This window comes from Scatophagus argus, chromosome 23, assembly GCF_020382885.2.
Source record: "Scatophagus argus isolate fScaArg1 chromosome 23, fScaArg1.pri, whole genome shotgun sequence".
NCBI lineage: Eukaryota > Metazoa > Chordata > Actinopteri > Scatophagidae > Scatophagus > Scatophagus argus.
The window spans coordinates 4,442,807-4,463,658 of NC_058515.1; the positions used below are offsets into that span (position 1 = coordinate 4,442,807).

A 20,852-nucleotide genomic window follows, 5' to 3' on the forward strand; every position below is an offset into this window, starting at 1 on the left:
GAAAAAAATGGTGAGAAAGCTTTTGTGGAGAGTTAGAACAAGGAAGATACACACGGTTTCAGCCTAGGCTAATGTAATGCTGGACTCCAGTCACATCTGTAACTCGCACAATCCAGTGAATTCCTCGCTTCATAATCTGCTTAATAGCCATCAACAGATTGCTGCTGTCAGTGCGTGCATGTGGTTTAGTGGGATGCTATTAATAAAAAAAAAAATGATCTGATGTGTGTTTGTACCAAAAACATCTGTGCCATCATCACATAACTAATGATCGAGAGTGACTTAATATTTCTAAATGACAGGGGTCGTCTGGGGACACAAGCAAATGCATTATGTCAATGGACTATTCAGAGCTTTTGATTACCAGCACCTGAGAGGGAAAAGTAACAGAAAACATTATGTATTTTATGCGAGGAGAGTGTCATTATAGAACATGAGTAACAATCTGTACTGCCTAAGCCACAAAATAAAGTGGTGTATCCTCTCACTCTCCTTACGCTGTGTGACAGTGCAGGGCGGACTCAGGTGCAACATTCTGCTCAGTGGAAACGTTGTCTTAGAGCGCCCTCTGTTGGACTGGAGATGTATTGAAGCTCAAACTGAATCCTTCCTTTGAAGCAGTGGACATGATTCACAGAGCATATTTCATTTAATAATCTCTTTTCCTTGTGACTGCAAGAAAAGAAAAAAAAACTGTTGGCATAATGAATGTATTTCCACACAATGTGATCTGAAATGTAGTGATTTATTTCATGCTGAAGTCTGAAGACTGATCCATATAAACAGCAAGAAAATAACAGTAATAAATACAGCAAATCAGTCATGATATCATCACAGACAGAAAATAATTTGCACTTATTTTTGGGGGAAAAAAAGAGGAGGAACTCAAGTAATAAAAAAACAGATATGAAATTCAATTTCTCAAAATGTGGAGTGACTCTGTACAGATTTTTATCTCAGCACTTCAGTACAGACCAGAGTACATCTGCTCAGATAACAGTGAGAAAGATTAGTTTTTGATGTGTTTCGCAAGCAGAGAGATATGGTGGTTACATTCATTGTTTTTGGTCAGCTATTTATCCACACAAGTTGAGGGAATCTTAAACAGAATCATCCAAAGTTCCAAAGCACAAAGAAAAGAAAAATACAGTCATGATTATCAACGGAGGAGCACAAAGTGGATTTATGTTTGGGAGTGTCATCTGTGTTTCATGCAATCCCTGGACAGCAGATAGTGATTCCCCCTTCAACTACTACAGTAAATCTACACTCATGTACAGCTAGAGCAGGTGTTGTAAACCTTTTCAAAGGGGACTTGATTGCATATCTAGAAACTGACACTAGTTTAAAAATACAAGATTGGATTTTCAAGATTTCATGAGTACAATTCAGGAAAAACATTGATTGTTTCCACTGTCTAGTAATCTCTAACTAGGCCCATTAAGGTACAAAGTGAGACACACACCTGACATATTTTACATTTCCATCTCTCTCAGTTTAAATTAAAGATCAATGAGAAAGTACCTTTCCATCAACTATATTTTCCAATAAATAAATCCTTTTTCTTTATGACTATTCAGAACTTGGGAACGAATATTTGTCTTGGGAAAGTGCTGAAAACACATACCAACGCCTGGCAGCTAAATACACCGCTGCTTTGACATTCTGTACCACCTCAATAACCTGCTTTGGTTTTACACACACACACACCATCAGTACAGACAGACGCTGTAAAACGCTCGCTCAGTAGTAAGGACATGAGTCTTTGAGAGCAGACAATGTAACACAAGGCTCAGAAATGTTCAGATGCTCCCTTCTGAAGTTTCCAAAAAAAAGCAGCTCTAAATCTACAAGAATTAACCACATCACCTTGATATTTACATAAAACTTAACTGTAACCAATCTTGTGCTTGTAGCATTTTATACCCTGCCTATCCACTAACACTGGAAGCAGCATTTTAGTGCTCGGTAAACCCCATAGAATTTAAGTTCAACCTTCAGGGCTGTTTGCAGATAGTGTTTTGTCTCAAATTCATTACAGCAAACCAAGTAAGACCCAAGAAACTAATGTAGGTGGAAGCTTGTCTGGTTATCCTTGTTTCCACTACACCACTTAGTGGCTCTATTCTAATCAAACCACCGTAAACAAAAGGTCGCATAAGTACCTGGTTTCGGGAGCTCTGTATTGTTCTGAACTTCCAGTACTAAAAGAGAGAAAGTTGCCAACCCTCTGAGGAAAAAAAAAACAAAAGACACCAAGAAGAATACCAAAACCTGAAGAGAGAAAAAAGAAATTGGGCAGAAAAAAACAGCAAAAGGGCCAGAGAGAGGCAGTCGCCAGGCCCCGCAAGGTCCGTCTCCCCTCTTCAAAAGGACAGGAGCAAAGCACATCTCCATTCTTTCATTTACCCCCACCGCTGCCCCAGATGACTCGCATCTGGTGAGAAACAATAGGGCGGCGACTGACACACACCCACTGAGGGTTTAATTCAATGGCCAGCATCTGGGTGTCTGTCTGCATCCTGCTGCGTGGTTTGGTTTGGCTCTCGGTGAACAAACACACAAAAACACAAACACACACACAAAGCTCATTAAAAAAGACCAACCAAGCAGAGGAGACGGGGGACAATTATCGGAATCAGTCAAGTCAGAACCAGTCTCCAAAAAAAATCGAATGAGACACGCACAAGCCTAACTTTCTTCAACAAAAAGTTAATAGACATTCTTGTATGATGTGCAATAGGATGTGCTGGACCCACAGCTGAGTATCTTGACTTAGTTATGACTATAATAGACAAATAGTCCTGACTCCACAGCTATTTTTTACCTGTCTTTTTCTTCAATAAAAACCTTTTCTTTTCCCACTTGACACACTCCCGTTAATTTGCTTTCATTTCCTTAAAAGAGGTCTTCCTTAACACTCTAAACACCCAAGGACCAAAATGTTTGCTCAGGTAGGAAAACAAAACTCAAAACTTGAACTTTCAAGAATTTCTTAAATCATATCATGATCTAAGGCCTGGTCAAAGCACAGAGACAAAGTGAAATTAACCTGCATCCAAATGAAAAATATGTGGCTCTCACATACGATTTATCTAACCAGGTCTAACATCCAAATACATTCAGTTTTCTATGATCAACAAAAGCATCAAAGCATCATAATTTTGAATGGTGGAATTAGAGAATAGTTGGCATTTCCTCTTAAAAATGTTTAAGCTAGGGCTGGGACTGCGTTAACGCGCTAATTAATTAATGCCGACAATTATTTTATTGTGCAGTTGTTTTTATTATAAGCATTTTTTTAAGTTCACTGCTCACTAGCTATGTAACCGTTGCTCACCAAAAAAACTGGATTACTGCGCGCTAAAATAAAAATAATAATTGTTGATTAATTATCATGCTGAAGTGCTCATTATCGCGTTAATTAATTATTATTAGTTGACTTGGTGACTTGCCTGGCCTTAATGCGTTAATGCAGTCCCACCCCTAGTTTAAACAATTAAGCAATTATCAAAATAGTTTCCAATTAGTTTCTGAGGATCAAATAATCTATTAGTCAACACATGTCAGGCACAATGGCTCACCAAGCTTTTTTTTTTCCATTTTCTCTGTACTGCCCTTAATGACAGTTTCATTTTAATTCACTAATTTTGCTGTAACTTTTTGCTGTTTAAAGTGGTGATGTGACCAGGTCTTTAGAAAGAAAACAGTATCAGACAGTCATGGTCAGCCTGACTCAATAGATTCATGATGTTGTGCTAAAATCCAAAAAGTTTTGGGATTTGTAAGATCCATGTTTCTCTTCCCAAGACTGCTCACAGGCAGTTCTTTGGTAGATTCCATTCCCATTATTAATGAAATGTAAGTACCACAGAAAAATAGTGAAAGACCAGAAAAGGGAATTATATTCATAAAAAAGGATAAGAATCATGAATACCTGAGAAATGTTTTTTTCTTAAATGAAAAATATGCCATAAATTGCGGCATAGATCAAAAAAGAGGACTAAAACGTAGTTGACAAAGAAAAGAAACTTTTTGTTCAAAGACTCGGCAGTTCTCCTCACAACATTACATTCAGTTACATCAGCCACACCTTATTTTTCCTTTCTAATTCACCCATCGCCCACTCTGATCTAAAATAAAAAGGGGAGAAATGCAGCAATCAAGGAGCTTTTCTCCCTCTGTTTAGTGTAAATAACATGTGAAAAGCCCCAGGCGTATGTATACGCTCGCACACTCTGTGTTGATCAGCACTGGACTTATTTCACGTGACTAAAGCCGGCCCTCGTCTTTGTAGCCCTGGCTACGAGTCTTATTAAGGCCAGCTTGTTAGGATAGGACCATCTCCGTGGCAACTGCTGTGCGACATCAGGTCTGTTGTGTGACGTCCGCCAAACTGGAGGTCATTTATCAGTAGTAGTACATTGCGTGTTTTTGGTTTAAAGAGTCAGTCGAGCAGCAAGGCTTTGGTGCATTGTTCAGCCTTAGGATGGTGAACAGGATGAGTGTGTTCAGGTGTAGGCCTGTCGTGTTTCAAAGAAAAACACTTGCCTGATTTTCTGTGTCCACACCCTCTGATGTGGTGTTTCAGAGAATTCTCATAGTGTGATAAACACATACATATCCTCAGATCTTCTCTGCAGTGTGTATGCATCAGTAGAACTTGTCATCAATGCGGAAGTGTGGCCTGGTGACATCGTCAGGGTTCAGGAAGACGGATATGGATTTCCCAGGGTTCTCAGTGACCAACTGCTGCAGTCGCTGCGCCAGCTTGTCCTCCGAAGGCGAGATGATGCCATTGGCTGGGTGGTGTCCGGGGGAGCCATGGCCATTGGTGCTAGCTGTTAGCTCCTTCTTCAGCTGTCCTGCCTGCTGGGCTTGGTCCAGAGCTGCTCGGAGGTGCTCGCTCGGATCTGACCGCACATGAGCGAGTTTCCTGGCAACAAGCAGCGCCTGGCTGTCTGTCAGGTGCTCCAACATGTTGCACTGGGGCAGGAAGTAGTTTGGGCAGTTTTTACCCAGGATGCAATGAGCCAGGTCATCCAGGAGACCCAGGAGGAGGCGGCCCGGGGTGTCGGCGTCAGAGCAGGACAGGTAGGCAGCAGGAAGTCGGTCACAGGCCCAGAAAAGAAGGGTACGCAGGTGATAGAGGCTGAGGCCTGTACGTGGGCGTGCCAGGATACGGGACAACACGGCTTTGGCTGCTTGGAAAGCTTGGGCCATGGGGTAGGGAATGCACTTCTTCAACTGAACCTAGTAAAAAAACAAAACAGAGGACCAATAAATTTTCTAGAAGACGTTTCACCTCTTATTCAAAAGAATGGCTTCTTTCGGATGAGATCTTCAACAACCTAAAGATATCCAGTTGCCTTTGCTTCTAGCACTTCAACTACCATGACCCGGATGACTAAGAACCTACATCGATAATTAAGGACATAGTGGTAAATTTAATATGAACATTTGAATGATAGAGAAAAGCTGAGGGATAAAAAGAAAGTTAAATGCAATAAAGTAAGCAAAGAAAGAAAACCAGATGGAAGTGTTGTACAACAAGCTAATACAAGGTGGTACGGACATGACACAGAAATAAAAGTTACATTAACAATCCCCTCACCTCACTGCGTGAGAATGCCAGCCTCCACTCCCTGTCAGGCCGACCACCCAGCGGGGAGCAACAGGGCAGCAGATAGAAGCCAGATATGGCCTCCTCCTCTGTGATTTTACCATCCCAGAAGTGGTTGGCGGTCAGCCAGCCTTGGGCCACAGCAGGCCAGCCCCGAAATGACACCACAGGCAGCAAGTCGTACAGCACCCGGCTGGAGCCTGCCTGCAAGGAGGACGGTGGCGGAATATTAGAATAGTATCAACTCTGATCTGAATTTCAATTATTATAGAGCATAACTCTAAGGTTAGAGGTATCCTGTCTTTGCTTTCGCAGCACTATCATGCTACATGGCTTTAAACAACGCTAGATTTAAAATGGAGAAAAAAAAATTCTTCATGTTTCCCATCTATACCTGCAGGATGATAGTGGTGAGGGGTCCATTCCTCTCCAGTCGGTCTGGAGTGGGAATGCCTCTCTGGGGGCTGCGCCTCAACTCCTCCACAGCCTCGCTCACCACCCCCCAGAACCAGTCTGTCACCAGGGTGGGAGAAAAGTAGCATCCATCCAGAGACTGAGGAGAGCCCAGGGAGGGGATGGAGCCTTTGCCTGAACAAAGAAGAGGGATGAATGCTGGGTCTCTCCATTCAGATCAGATTTTCCAAGGTCACAAGGCAATGAAAATTATTATTTAGTGAACTACAGATCCCACAGCCATAGCAGACAGCCAGGAAGTTGTGAAGGGATGTTGTTTTCATTATTTCTTTCATTTATTTCTTGTCTATTTTTACTAGTGCTCATTCACCCTCGACAATCACAAATTCAATAAATAAATAAATAAATCAATAAAAGATATATTTATTACAGCAAAGTTTCAGGATTCCAGTGAGAACCAATCCAGCACAAGGAGCCACAGCCGCTATATTCCTATTTCAAAATATTACATTGATTGTTCACTGGTTTTAGGCTATATTTTTATTCTTTTGCATTCAGGCTTGAATAAAAATACACAATTGTTTCCACCTTGACCTCTTTATACACTATGCCTATTTACTATAGTGCTCTCTTGTATCTTGAATACAAAAATGCCAGCCTGAAATATTATCACAGATTACAGATTAACTGATATAGAAAAATAGTGGCTTGTTGCAGACCTAAAGAAAACCTTTCATTAAGTAGTATATAGTTCATTGTGAAAAAGAGAGGAAAAACGTCCACTGCTTTACTAAAAAGAAAATCTGATATGAACTCATCACACTTTGCGTCTTTGGCCTCTCGTTAAGGAGCTCTTTTGTGTGATACAACAAATGCTAAACCATGCTATGGGAACTGTTATGACACAACCAGAGAACATGTCATATGCATTGTCCAAATTGCTGAAGATTAAAGAGGTTCATATCACTAAATGTCATTACGTTTTCTCACTTGGGAAGTGTTCACACACACACGCGTTTCACCATCTATTTTCTTGATAGGCATTTTTTGTTTTACCTATCTGGGGAGTTATAAGAACGGGCCATCGCGGCAGCTTTGGCAGGTAAAATTGCATCACAAGATTATGCATCAAATTATTTTGGGGGAAACTAACAAAATTCAATCAGCACACGTTCCTTCTATTCTGCACTGCTATAGTACCTATTGTCAACTGTTCCACTCCTCCTCCTCCTCCTTCTCCTTGTGCTATTTTTCCGACTTACCCATACCTTCCTCTTCCTCCTCATCTTCCTCAGTGTGAAGTCCATTTTCTTCTTGGCAGCAGATGCTCCAACGGGATAGGATGTTGGAGTCGCAAAGGCGGAGGCTGAGCCACGAGTGGCAGGGTGGGGAGTGCCTCATATCTAAGGTGACGGGCTGGTTGCGGTCATGGAGCTTTAGGGCGGGCACCAGCAAGGTGAAGTCCAGATCAAAGTCGGCCCCTTTGGCGTAGTCCCCCAGGTCCTCAGGGTTGAGGTCCAAGACTCCTTCTCGGGCTCCGCCTGACAACAGCAGGTACTCGTTGGCCACCGGGAGGCGTTGGTCTACCTTCTGAACTAAGCCTGGAAGAGTGTGTGTGAAAGTGACCCAAAAATCAATCACAGTCAGCAAAATTCAAATATGCAGCCTTTGGTATGTTTGCAAATGTGTTTACGCTTGCAGAAATCACATTAGGAGCAATGAGTGGAAAGGATCTGAGAATCGCTCTTTCCTGCTCACAAATGCATACACACTTTAAGATGAATTTCATATTCAGATGCACGAACAGGGCCAGAGTAAGCACGACGGCAAACAAACAGGAACAGAAAACCTACCCCATTTATTTATGAGTCTGAGTTGCACTGATGATGGCACAGAAAGGAGAGAAGAATCAACAGCCTCATTTGATTACAAGACAATAATGATAACTACACTGTACGGACACAATGCATAGAAATCAGGACAGGCAGATGGTTTTCCTCAACATCAACAGGAAACAGACAAATGCAAATGGCTTAAAGGATCATTTTGGTTTATTGCAACTTGAGTTTTATCTTTGTAGTTTACTTACTTAATTGCAAAGATCTGGGAACGTGGCAATATCACTAAAATTAGGTCTGGTGGGGCAAAAAAATACAAGCAATCAGATGATTATCTTTTTATATTCTTATTACATTTCAGGCTTGACTGCACCATCATTTTCCAGAGTGCTAAAAAGCATTCCTTTCCTCTCTGGACAGTTTATATAAGAAACTCAAGCCTCCAAATCCCTTTATGGCTACTTAGCTGTGTTGTAAACTTCCCAGGCTCTGGGGCCTGTGGGAGTCACAGTACTGGAGTCAAGTAAATTATGTTTTGCCAGCTTAAAAGAGCAACTGAGAAAGGCTAGAACCTATGAACAAAACTGTGCTGGTGTGGAGCTAACTACTACGGTACCTATGATGGGTCAAAGGTAAGGCATGGTCCCTTAACACCCTTTGCAGGGCAGAGATTGTGAGACTTGAGCTCAAGTGTTTATCCCCTGGAGGGCAGTTAAGTACCTGCAGTAAGCTGAAACTAGGGCATCAGACCAAGCCAGGAGGCCAAGACTGGAGGCACAAAATCTTTCACCATGATTCCTCTCATCCAATTACATGGGCACATAAGCTTTGTGACATGTTTTCATGCACAGGTATGTGCGTGTACCAAAATATGTTTAGATGTGAAAAATTGCGAGCCACAAGCAACATGCCAGATAAAAGGAAAAATCCACTGAGGTGGAAGTGGGAACAGGAGAAAGATTTTAAGGCATTTAAAGTGTAAAACCACTGAATCTGAAATGGCTGATTGGGCTGATTTACTCCACACTAGAGTACTCATGTTAATAAATTATGGCCAGCTCAGTCACGGTCTGACTGAAGGGCATATCCCTTTGTGGGAGCTGTATCCCCCACCCACAGAATCCCACACATTTGGAACTGCACATCAAAAAAGGTTTAGCAGTTAGATGGAATATTTTTTTAAAGAAATAGGTAGGAAAACATCTAGAGACAGAAAATGAACCAAGTCAAATGCGCTGACGAGGCACTCTCCGGCGCTTTGCTTTGAAACTGAGCAAAACGAAAGTGCCGTTTGACGCAACCACTGGGGGAGCAGTCCAAGACAAGAAGAAGAAGAAGAACTAGAAGAAGAAGAAGAAAGTATGTGACAGTGGATGTTCGTATTTCTCAGCAGAATCATCTCCTCGCTAGGCTACTGCCTCTCAGTTTTTATCTAATGCACCACAGTCCCTCAGGATCTTTAGCTTCTGAACTCTCCCGTGACACCTGCAGCAGTTCCTACTAGCATCCAGCCTCAAACACATAGCAAATGTTTCGTTTCATTTAAGTGTTGTTAATTTTAAGCACACATGTCAGTACAGATCAGAATTAATGTGTAGAAAATACAAGTTGTTGTTGTGCTCAATGCGCTCACTGCAAAGGGAAGTCTAAAGTGATTAATGGAACACAGTATGGTGAAAGGACAAATACATTATCAATGAGCAGTAGTGAGCATATTACAAATAAAACCTTGTCAAGTTGTAGTAGTCTATCATACTAATTCATCTCATACTAATCTCTCCAATATCTGAGGTAAGTGTTTGGACATGCAACTTGTAAACCAAATTATGACTAATGGATTATCAGAACTTGAAATCTGTTAGGCTGGGAAGAAGAGGAAAGATGGGAGAAACTCTGCATGGGCATATCAAAGAGAAGAAGGGAAGAGGAAAGACAGTCTCGGAGAGAGGAAAGGATCACACACCAGCCAAAGGGCAACAAGTTTTGAAGCAGCGACTCCTCTGATTTGTTTGGTTTTTTATCTGCCACTGATAAATTGGGTCAAATAGGCGAGAAGGAAAGGGGTGATGAAAAAGAGAATAAAGAGCATCTTATCTCTCCAGCAGGGGCTTCAGTTAAAGAGGGGAGCGCAGAGGAAAAACTGTATCAATTAGCGAGGCTTCTTCAATCTCCACGCTGGCTGCGGGAAGTTTGAGGTTGTTCCAAGGAACACATTCTACTTTTTAATCCAAACTCTCAAATTGACAGCCGCATGCTGCTTCACTTGGCATCCACCAGCCAAGCACACACGCATGGACGCACGCATTAACACACTCCTGCAGACACACATCGTCTGAGAAAAGAGCTGGAATGGAGACAGTCCAGACTGGTTTCACAGCCACGGATTAAAACTAATCCTGTAAGAAATGTCTTTGAATGTAGATTTCCATTAGAGGGGAGTTTTCCGATAAGAGCTATTTTCAGACTAGACTCGTTCTATGTCTGTGAAATGACTGTTTGATGGCTATTGGTACTCCACCAGTCTCAGTGTGTGCGAATAGTAAAGCCTACCTGCATGGCATGTTTTCACACACTACAGTACAACTTAAATCTGATGCGGTGTCTCCAAAACTACAGGCTTGTTTTCCGTCTGCCATTTGCCAGTTGATTATTTACAAAATTTCAAAATTAATTTTCAAAATGACGCGCCATAATGAACAAAAAGAGGGTTTAATACTTAAACTTCCAGTCACAGTTACTTCAACCTTTCAAGGTTAAAAATCATGCATGTGTGCTGCAATCAGGCAGCAATCACACTATTGCAGGAGTCTTTGAAATAACCTGCTATGGAAGATGAGACTGGAAAAACAGATAAATCAATAAAACTGATTTTTGACATCAATAAATCATCACAACTTTACTCCTGAGAGATAACTATGATTACGCTGAGTAAACAGCAAGAAGATCTGGAGTCGCTGCTGACCTCTTCACTGCATTTTACTTTATTTTGTAGAAATGCACAGGACGTTAACTGGTTTTCGCAACTGTAGGTGCAAACATTCAGATTTTAAAACTAAAAGTGGCAAATGTGAGTACAAGTAACAATTCTCTTTTTGACAAAATAAATAAGGTTTAGGGGAAATGTGTCCCTGAACAAGAAACACCTTTATATATGGAAGGCCCTCAATATATTCAGCTGGGCAGACCAGGTCTAAAGACTCTGCTCCCAAGATTTCTATGTTGTTATGTTTCTTTGAAGTTATTAACAGTGCTGTATTATAATTACTCACTGAGAGCTCAAATATCTCAATTTTCCACCAGCACACTGAGATGTGCTTAAAAACAAAAGTAAAAAGTGTAAAAGTGAAAACAATGATATTTGTGAAGTTGAAATTAAAGATCTGTACATAAAATACCAATAGTTATTCAGATTGTGATCTGTGCATTTCTAAAACTGTTCGACATGTGTTCACATTGCTTATTTCTTTGTTTATGGATTGGATCACATATTTGTGAGTACCCAAAATTACACACAAATCACATCTGAGTGCTGCTTGTGAATTTGCATGGAACTGTCGGATGGTAAAGCTGCTCACATGGATACTACAGCCTCAAAGGGGACTTGCCAGCTCTCCAAAGCTTAAGTCTGTTGAGTCGCATGAGTAGTCAGTATTACATTGACAAAACAAAAGGCAGCACGCTTTGGACAACGCAGCAGATAACTTAAGAGTAATGTAATAATGATGGCATATAATGATTAATGCTCATAATTTATGAATAAAGGCCTCTTATATAAAAAGTTACCCTTTGCATACAGCACATATCAAATGCACCATCTGACAGTGACGTTACAGGTATTTTAGTTGAAGTGCTTCAATTTTATCACTGCTTTATTCTGGAATTGGTTTTACAGTGCTTTACAAGAAACTATAACAAAACTATAGTTATAACTTGGTGAGAATGAAGCGAGTGTTTCATTCAGTCGAATATACACAGACTATACTTTACCCTCACAGGGATATTCAGACATGCCTGCTTTTAAAATGAAGCTACAAAGTGATACTGCTGAGAAATTCCCCAGAAGCAGAGCAGCGGCATCATGGGAAAGACGTCCTTTCTCATCAAAGCCACAGCAGAAAGAGTGAAAATATTCTTCCACACACCTCTAGTTTGATTGACTCCAAATATAGCTCTGTAAATCTCTCTGGAAAATTGGATTCCTTTAAATAAGCCGATGACTTCTATATGCTGCTGCCGGAGAGAGCTGCTGAAGGGGGGCGCTGGGAGATATAGGAACAGCTCGTAATCACATTCTTTTGGATTTATTTATTTTTTTCCAACGCAGAGGGTTGACCATACACCCTTACACCTGGCTGAATGTGCGTGTAAACGTAGATGAGCTAAACACCCCCCTGTACATTTATGCATATTGTGTCTTTAATCCACTCAAGTTCTACCAGGCTGAAAATACCAGTACTTTCACAGTCCTGCTTGAAATATTGAGGAAATTAGGCTAGCAAATTTCAAGCATTTTCCTTAATTGACATGTGGACATGTTAACAGTCTATAATAGATTAATAATTAATAAGATTCAAAATGCACATCTTTGTTTTATTTTTAAAAAAAATAGTTTATGTAATGTGCAATAACATTGAGCAGCATCAACGTGTGAATTGAGCAGCAGTGAATTTTTATTTCAAATGTAGCTGCTTTTGACCAATCAACTACTGAGAAGCTCCTCTTAAAAAATAAATAAATAAATAAAGGATCTTGATTCAAAGCAAACTGGTGATGCTGTTGCATACCTCCTACCCCTGCATGACCTCTCCGTCACTTTAGACAATTAGACAATAAAAGTCTAATACAGCCATAACAATAATGCTAAAAAGCAGCCTCAACCCAAAAGGAGCAATTCATCCCATTACAAATGACTCCTGACTGCTTTAGTCTCAAGCGGATGTTAGCAGCGCTATTCAATCAGCACTTCTTGCATTCTTGCCTTGCACACTAATAGCAGAATTAATCCAAGACAACCCAGCTGCTGAAAGGTGAGCCATTCTGCCTGCTCGCCATTTATGAATTTATATCAAGGCAAGAGATTAGCTCAAAAATAGGCCTTTTAGTGAAGAGGAGTGGAGATGCTCCAATTGAATCTGATTCTGGGAGGGTGTGTGTGTCAGAACACTGAGTTGGGTCTGTGTATGTGTATGCCTGTGCATGAATGTGTTTAATACAACAAACAGGACTCAGAGAATGATGACAGACATAGTGTCTAAACCACCTGCAGAGAGAGGAGGCGGGCAGGAAGCTGTCAGTGTCTTCCAGCTCTTCACTACTGCTTTGATGCCAGCTACACTGTAATGCCATGCCCCTGTTAAATGACAGGTAATTATCACCGAAAAAGGAAAGCATAACTGCAGGTTTACTTTTACATTTTCTGGGTACCTTAGTCGTTTGTGAAACTACGTGCAACTGATCCTGACCTATGATAGTCCTATCAATCACAACCTATTTAACACAATCACAATCTGGGCTATTTTAAAGAACAGGCATTCTCATCACTACTGTGGAAAAATGGGGAATCCCGCAATGCACAAGCCTGAGTGATTAGCAATCACCAGTTGTTAAGGTTGACTGTGGCCAGTTGCAACTCTGGTACAAGCTATATGACTTCAGTTTACTGTCCAAATCTTTATTCGGGGACTAATGCAGAAATAACACCTGAATTTTACATTAAAGCTGAGTCACTTTGCCATTAGTACACCCAGCATTTGGAAATGTTGCTGTTTGAAATTAATAGGTTTTCAGAAATGTTGGGAAACATTTGCCAGTCTGTGCCCTCCAAAAAATTCCAAGACACGTTATGGAAAAAAATTACTTTAAGAATAACTGAAAAGTGTCAGAGTGTGAATGTTGAGGTGGGTGGCAAACATTTCGTTTTTAAATGTTTCTTTTTTTTCCCCTCCAGCAGTTCAGTCTGCACGCAAGACACCGTTATCAGTTGACAGCTGCAACCTAAATGATTTCTCCCTCTTCGCCTCAGGAATACTTGATGTGTGATAATGAAAGAGCAAAAATCACAATGTCAGCCTTGGTTATTAAAATGAACACCGTCAAAGATAATCTGTCATGCAACGTCAAAACACTTCTGACTGAACATGCCAGATTCCATATTTACATGCCAGAGTCCTAATTAATTAGATACCATGAAAGACACTTAATGGACGATGTGATGCGCGTCTGTGGCCACTCTATTGTGTTTAAATCACAGACAGTTGTTGACTGATTCGTCACAAAGCTTTATTTAGGAGTTGTGAACGGAGGTGAATTAACATCAAATAAATTGTTTTGCATTTTCACTGATGCGCCAGCCTTCCAACAACTAAGATTTAATGCTACTAAGTGATAAAAAAAAAAGAACAGCCGTCATTTATGGAAAGCAAGACTCATCTCATCTGTGCCACTTGGCACCAGCATGAAACTGGATGAAAATCAAATAATATAAATAATAAAAATACAAATATTTCACTTATATACATGCAGTGCAATGCATCAGACCTGACAGCCACATGAAGTGAGGCCCTTCTGATCACTAAGACTACAACTGAATTCCAAACGTAAGAGCAGCCCCCCCCCCCAAAATAAGGCAAGTAGTCACAGCAGCAGAAACAGCATTCAGTTGGGAATCAGTCACACACAAGTCCACCAGTGGTAATAGCCTGTGTGAGAGACAGCCACGCTGTCAATCCGGCAGGCCGGCGGCTAGCCTGGTTAAGTGAGCTGCTTTTCCAACGGGAATAAAGTTGCCACCGTGATGGTTAAAATTTAACCAGGAGGGATTTCTGTTTCGACCCAAAGAATAAAATATGCATCACAGCGCAAAAAAACTCTGTGCAGCCTTAGAAAGGTTAGAACGTTTGGGAGGAGAAATTTAGTGCGAGATAAATGCACTCAATATTAAAGCCTAGAGTGCAGAAAAAACTCTCTCCTCTGTTCTGACTTTTTTTTTTTTTTTTGAAGGCACTGGCAAGAATCATTACAACTAAGCAAACAAAACATAAACTAATCTAAACTAATCTAAAAAATAAACTAATCTTTGCAGGAATTTCATGCACTTAAAGTTTTGGTTAATGACATAAAGACCAAAAGTGGCTATGGCTTTAATATATCTGTCAAGATAAGATCGCTGATGAAATGTTTAAGTTAATGTGATTACATACATCATACAAGGTTCTGTGTTTGCCATTTTTCTATGGCAAAGTTTACTCTCAATTGATCTGTCATGAATTTCAGTGATGTCTGTAAGTGATCACAATGTTAAACTACTGACCTTTATTTTGCTATTATATTATATTAACATATAATAGGTAGAAAACATTTGGAAATGGTATCTCCATGTTTTGGAACAAGACCTGTACTATTTTACCTTTTTTGAGCCTCAACAGTATCAGAAAATCTTGAGACTCTGGTGAGACTGATAACTACGCAGGTCCTCATGTAACATCACTCACACACACAAACACGGACAGGCTTTGTCTGGTTTGGTTTTGTTTTTCATTTTTTATCACAGCCCAAGGTGAACCTCTGACTCGAGTCTCTCCTGACTCGAAGGAAACACACTCAGGTGCTGATCACTGTCCTCCATCTAACCGCCTCTACTTAATCACTGTTAAAGCCCAAATGTGCATCAAGCTAAATGGCCTAAGTATGAAGAATAGTGGGAAACAAAGGGGCTGATGTAAGAAGCACCACAGGAAGGCAAGAAGTGGATGTTACTTTAGCACAAAGTGACGATCTTGTGCACTGCATGAAGAAAAAGACTCAGTAATGAGCGAATTTTTCCAAATCTTAACATGCAGCAGTTTGTTTTTCTTATCTTACAGATAAAACTATCAAAACCTGAGACAGAATAGCACTCATGACTTTTGAAACTTGCATCAAAAGAATCCATTTTCACTGACATGAGGGTGAAGATGAACTCTAAACTGAACTCTCTCTCTCAAGCTGGCTAACAAACTTTGAGATCTGAAAAAAAGTTGGGTTCAGGGTATGTCTGGGCCTGGCACCAGATCCTCCGCTTCACCAGCACTGTGAATTTATTTTTGCCTTCATCAGACTTTTGTTTTTCAAAAGCTAGGCATATATACAGTAGCCCCCCCATCCCACTTGCCTGAAGGCAAACCACAGTGTTTACTCAAACGGAGGGTAAATAAGAGCCTCCACTTGGATCTGTTAGACTGTGAAGAAATTCACTGGGTGCACTTGTGAGTGTGTGCGAGCCAGTTTAATCTCTTTTCTTTTTCCTTTTCTCTGACAGTGTGCAAAAAGCCCAGTGGGGGTCCCTCGGCATCTCAAACTTTCCAAAAATCCAGGAAAAACAGTCACAAGTACTCGTTCAGCATCAATGCACGCACACACACACACACCTGTGCAGCTATGCCGATCTCCTCCAGCAGGCCGGCATGCTGTAACAAGGTCGCTCCATCAACAGGATGATATCTGCTTTTCAGGGCTGCCTTTTATCTTCTGACGGCCTTGCAAGGCATAGCTCCTAATGCGGCTACCACCGCATACTTAACTTTATATTCCTAGAATCTTGTGTTTGGATTCCTCCCTCTGTTGAACCAAACATTTTCTTTCTGCCTTTTCACAGTCAGAGCTGTCACAGCAGGCGGCGAGGCACAGAGTTTGAAAATACCAGAAAACCATTGGTGATTATGGCAGAGATAGCAACCCGAAAACTGAAAAAGTTACCTAAAAGATTCTCAACCAAGCGAGAGTGGGAACAGACAAAGAGGAACGCAGAGGGCTTTGCACCAGAATCATGAAAAATGAAATGTGAACATAGGAAAAGGCAAATAAAAAAGAAGAAAAGGTGAAAGTTTGTGAGGGGAAAGGAATCTCTGCCTGTATGTGGTGATAGAATGAAATGAGAAAAACAGGCCTGGGTGCCATTTTGATTTGTGTGATTTCTCCCAGGGCTGCCAGACTGATTAAACTATTTGGAAATCTCCAGAAGCTGTCTGTCAACCAATGTAAACTACTAATTTGACAGAAATAGTAAAGCCCTGTGTTATGATATTTCAGGCTACGCAGAGTGGAAACCACGTATTAAACTGACAAGACACATAAAGAGAACACGTAACAGTTTTAAACTGGAAAATAAAACACAGAGATGAGTGATGCAAGAAACTAAAAAAAAGACACAGACTAAAGTTTGAGGATGCAGGCCAAACATCTTTGGTTTCCAGTGTACATGGACAGCCTTATGAGTCCACATGAGAGAACAAGGATGACAGGGGACAGCAGGGAGGGGGGAGAGTGCCACCTATTGGACAAACAAACACACTTCTCGCTTTACTCACAACTAACAAAACTGACCAAAAAACTATATACTTGAGACAGCTTCATGTCCCACTTAGCAAATTCTCAGTAGTTCAGTTAAGCATTAAGTCAGCAAGCACGGATGAGAGAGAGTCAAGAAACGCGCAATGTGAGTCATATAACGGATGCCAGTTTCAAAACATTCAGTGCCACAAATTATGAGCCTCTAATTTTGCATGAAAAAAAGCAACCACGTGATAATGTGTCTGTCAGGGGATTAAATTGAAGATACTGTACATGGCCCACTATTTCATTGCAGGCTAAGTCTATAGTGTTGATCATGTTCGTCACACATGCCGCTTCACAAACCTGAGTCACAGAATAGGTCTCTGTAAAACAAAACCGTGTCCCATCCCGTTTAAACGAGATCTTGCAGCTTTGTCACTTTTGCCTAAATTAAATCTGGAGTCACATTTCTGCAGACAGAAAGTGAGAGTTTGAATCGACCATTGAGATTCTACAGAGTACAATTAACTCTCAGAAATAAATGAAGAATATTACTTTAAGAATGAAATACAAAGCTGCAAGTGAGGGTGCCTCCCCAGAAAGTAGGACTCATAAGCATTAGACCTTTTGCTTCCACCTTCCCTTTGGCATCAATCTGCATAAAGCCTGTTATTTTCATGTGTTTTAATACACTGTAAAAGTCTCCTGGTGCACTAAATCTGCAACTGGATACTTACGGAATTTCCCTCTACCACTGCAACTACGTTTAAATACACAGAGAGGAGTATAACTTGAAAAAAAAACAGTGTGATGTACTAGTTTACAGCTCGCTGCATGTTAAGGCAAGTTCAGTAACCAACGGCTCAGTCTGCAGCTGTACTGGGCAGCTTCTAGGTGAGATTATATCTAACAGTGTGTGAGTGTGAAGCAGGGCGTTCCTGGGTAAGATTGCTTATTGTTTTTAGTGACACTACCCTGAGTAAATAAAGAGGAAAAAACTGCACTTCTGCACACCTGAGGAGGAAGGAGACAGCAACAGATGTAACAAAATAAAGAAATCAAGAGGGAAACACACGTTTCAGGATCGCGTACATAATATCAAGGCCCTAAAAAACTGCAGTCATACAGCAGCTGACACACACATGCGCGCACAAAATATACACCCACTGTGCCTGCAATGTGATATGCTCAGAATTTCCACAAAGGAGTTAAGAATATTAATAGTCAATTGAATTCCAGGCAATAAATAATTAATGCCCCAGAGGCTTGTACTCCATTAAATCACATTCTGTTAAAATTATGAGGACAAATATTATATACCATAAAACACGGTTACGATCTCATATCTGTTCCTGCGCATTTATCACAGTTGAAAATTAAAGAGATTTTGTATCTAACACCAAACTGTCAGCAAAATTAGATATTAGGTGTCACAATTGTTTAGTGGTGAACAAATGGGTGCAGTATGAGAATATCCTTCCTGTGTTAACATTATATCCTTATGATCATATCATACCATAGAAAATCAACAGTTGGAGGTCTGTGTAAGCATCCATCTCAGCTTAAGGACTCAGAAAAAAAGGTGTTTGTGTTAAACTATGACCTGTGTCTTGTGACAGACATACCTAGCATGTTGAAAATAAAGTCCTTGGCAGTATGGACCTCTAAGGCGGTCTGGTCTCCAAACTCTCCCTGTTCCAGCAGTACCAGTTCAGACACCTGAGATGACAGCTGATCAAGGGTGGCCCCTGACCGGAAATCCACCTCTGACAGCTTCTTGGCAGGGGCTGGGGAGCGCGGCGCAACCGCGCTCATCAGAGACTCCATCTTTACAATTCTGAAGGGTGAAGACGAGGAAAGAGAAAATCTTTTAGGCTTGGTAGCCTATATCCCGGGGGTTTCATAAAACAATATGACAAAGTTGATACGAGTTATGCTGTCACAATGCCAATTAGTGTAGCAATCTGGAACAAAATGCAAGGTTACGTTTGACCTGTTTTCAGGATGTGTCTTGCAGTCAACTGTATGTTCAGAGTGATGTAATGTTGTTGAGCCCGCTATATAATAATATTGACACTGACTGGTACCAATTGCAATATTAATCAACATCCAGTTGTTCAGCCTGATGCTAACAAATACTAAAATATTTTGGATAGGAATGCTGTAAGTCCAAAAACGTATTGACACGCTTACCAAGTGCACATATTATGCCACAATTCTGTTAAGTTTAAGCTGACAAATGACTCATTCTAAAGCATATAATATCGATTTTGACGAGGACTGAATACACCGAAGTTGGACTAGACTACATGAGATCTATGCCGTGCCTCTAGAAACGAGTTCAAATGGACTTCGTTGTTTGGAGTTTTCAGGGTTCAGCGTTAAGTGGAAGGACGCTATATTAATGCAAGAGTACACTATTAAAAAGACACTGCGTGTGTGTTTTTACATGTTTAAATAACAACGTAAAATAACGTGCTCTAAAAGTAATAAGTCGAAAACTTGTAATGTAAACAAAGTTCAGTCGAGTGGAATGACAACATGGCCCCTGCCCCTCCAAACTAGGTCAATTAGCGCACAAGCCAAGCTCCCGTGCTTCTAGCTGCTAAGCTAATAGCCGAGCAAATTAGCCAGCCTGCGGTCTGACAGTTAACATTATCTAATTAGATAATACGCAATATATAACAAATTAACCTTGGCTGTATTCGACAGAGGCACAAGACTGTTGTACTACCATATAAGCAGGCCATTTGAGTTGTAATGATAAGGTCGGCGTGGTACCTCGCCCACAGTCAGCTTTCTTTTATTAGCCAATAATATCCAACTAGCTTAATCAAATTAGCATGCTAGCTAACATGACAGGTGGGGATAGCGAAGGCGAGAGCAGCGATACAGATAAGCGCACACAAACACACTCGCACAAACCCAAATTCACACTAAAATCTACAGATAAACTCTCTCTCGCTCTGTCTCACACACACAGGCATGTACCCATAAGCACCCAGCTCGGGTCTCGTTAGCTTGCGAGTCGCGGAGCACAGTACAATCATTAGCTGTCAGACTAAAGCCGTGTAATATCGCTAACAGACAGACCCTGGACACAGTGACGCGAAGGAGTTTCTTCGCTATCTCATACGTTTACTCTTATTGTAATCTCTGTGCTGCAATCCTCCTTCTTTAGCTGTCATTTCCAACAGGTCCCAGGCGCCACCTTTCCCCTGGCAACACCGTCCCAGAAATCATGGTCCTTCTCTGAGGATCCAGGGATTAGCAGGGTGTACGGTACGCACGCCCCACATTACAAAACTACAAACGGATTTGTGAGGTTAGGTTTATGATTAAAATTGCGCCCGTGACCCCGCAAAGAAGATAAGGCTGCGGTACAGTTTGGTAGTAGCAGGATAGGGCGGTTTCACGGCTGCACGGCCAGTGTTATAAAGCAGGAGTGCTGAGCAGACACACGTCCGGCATAGCAGTGGATTCACCAGTGGGGCAGCATGTCTATATTTGCTCATTATAACTGTGGATTTGCGTAGATTACGTAAAGGGATTGCTATATTTTCCGTAAAAGAAGATCCTCATATGATATTTTGAATTCATTGTAGAGAGAATTCAGTTAATTCTAACTTGCACATACAGCTCATGTAGCTATAACTATTAGTAGCCAT

The 20,852-nt window shown here is 41.0% G+C and overlaps 1 protein-coding gene across 6 annotated transcripts; it reads right to left on the bottom strand.

The window, feature by feature from the left end:
• Window positions 1-726: 726 nt before the first annotated feature.
• Window positions 727-20,687, bottom strand: tmem102 (transmembrane protein 102). Of its 6 annotated transcripts, XM_046379825.1 has the most exons (7): window positions 19,378-20,685; window positions 19,178-19,241; window positions 18,810-19,021; window positions 7,300-7,638; window positions 6,018-6,211; window positions 5,615-5,827; window positions 727-5,253 (listed from the first exon to the last, which is right to left on the bottom strand). In XM_046379825.1, the coding sequence occupies exons 3-7, from the start codon at window positions 19,009-19,011 to the stop codon at window positions 4,654-4,656; spliced, it is 1,548 nt and encodes a 515-aa protein (XP_046235781.1). In that variant the 5' UTR covers window positions 19,012-19,021; window positions 19,178-19,241; window positions 19,378-20,685; the 3' UTR covers window positions 727-4,653. The 6 variants fall into 6 exon arrangements, with proteins under 6 accessions (XP_046235781.1, XP_046235778.1, XP_046235777.1 ...); XM_046379822.1 differs by lacking the exon at window positions 19,178-19,241 and having other exon boundaries at window positions 7,306-7,638; window positions 20,176-20,687; XM_046379821.1 differs by lacking the exon at window positions 19,178-19,241 and having other exon boundaries at window positions 20,176-20,686.
• Between the last annotated feature and the right edge of the window lie 165 nt (window positions 20,688-20,852).

Excerpts from the sequence above, each read along its gene's own strand:
- tmem102 (XM_046379821.1), bottom strand. The coding sequence starts at position 20,234 with ATGATTGTACTGTGCTCCGCGACTCGCAAGCTAACGAGACCCGAGCTG. Across the intron at positions 19,022-20,175 it reads CCCGAGCTGGGTGCTTATGG|AATTGTAAAGATGGAGTCTC; the intron begins GTACATGCCTGT and ends TTCACCCTTCAG. Across the intron at positions 6,212-7,299 it reads GGAGGAAGAGGAAGGTATGG|GCAAAGGCTCCATCCCCTCC; the intron begins GTAAGTCGGAAA and ends TTCTTTGTTCAG.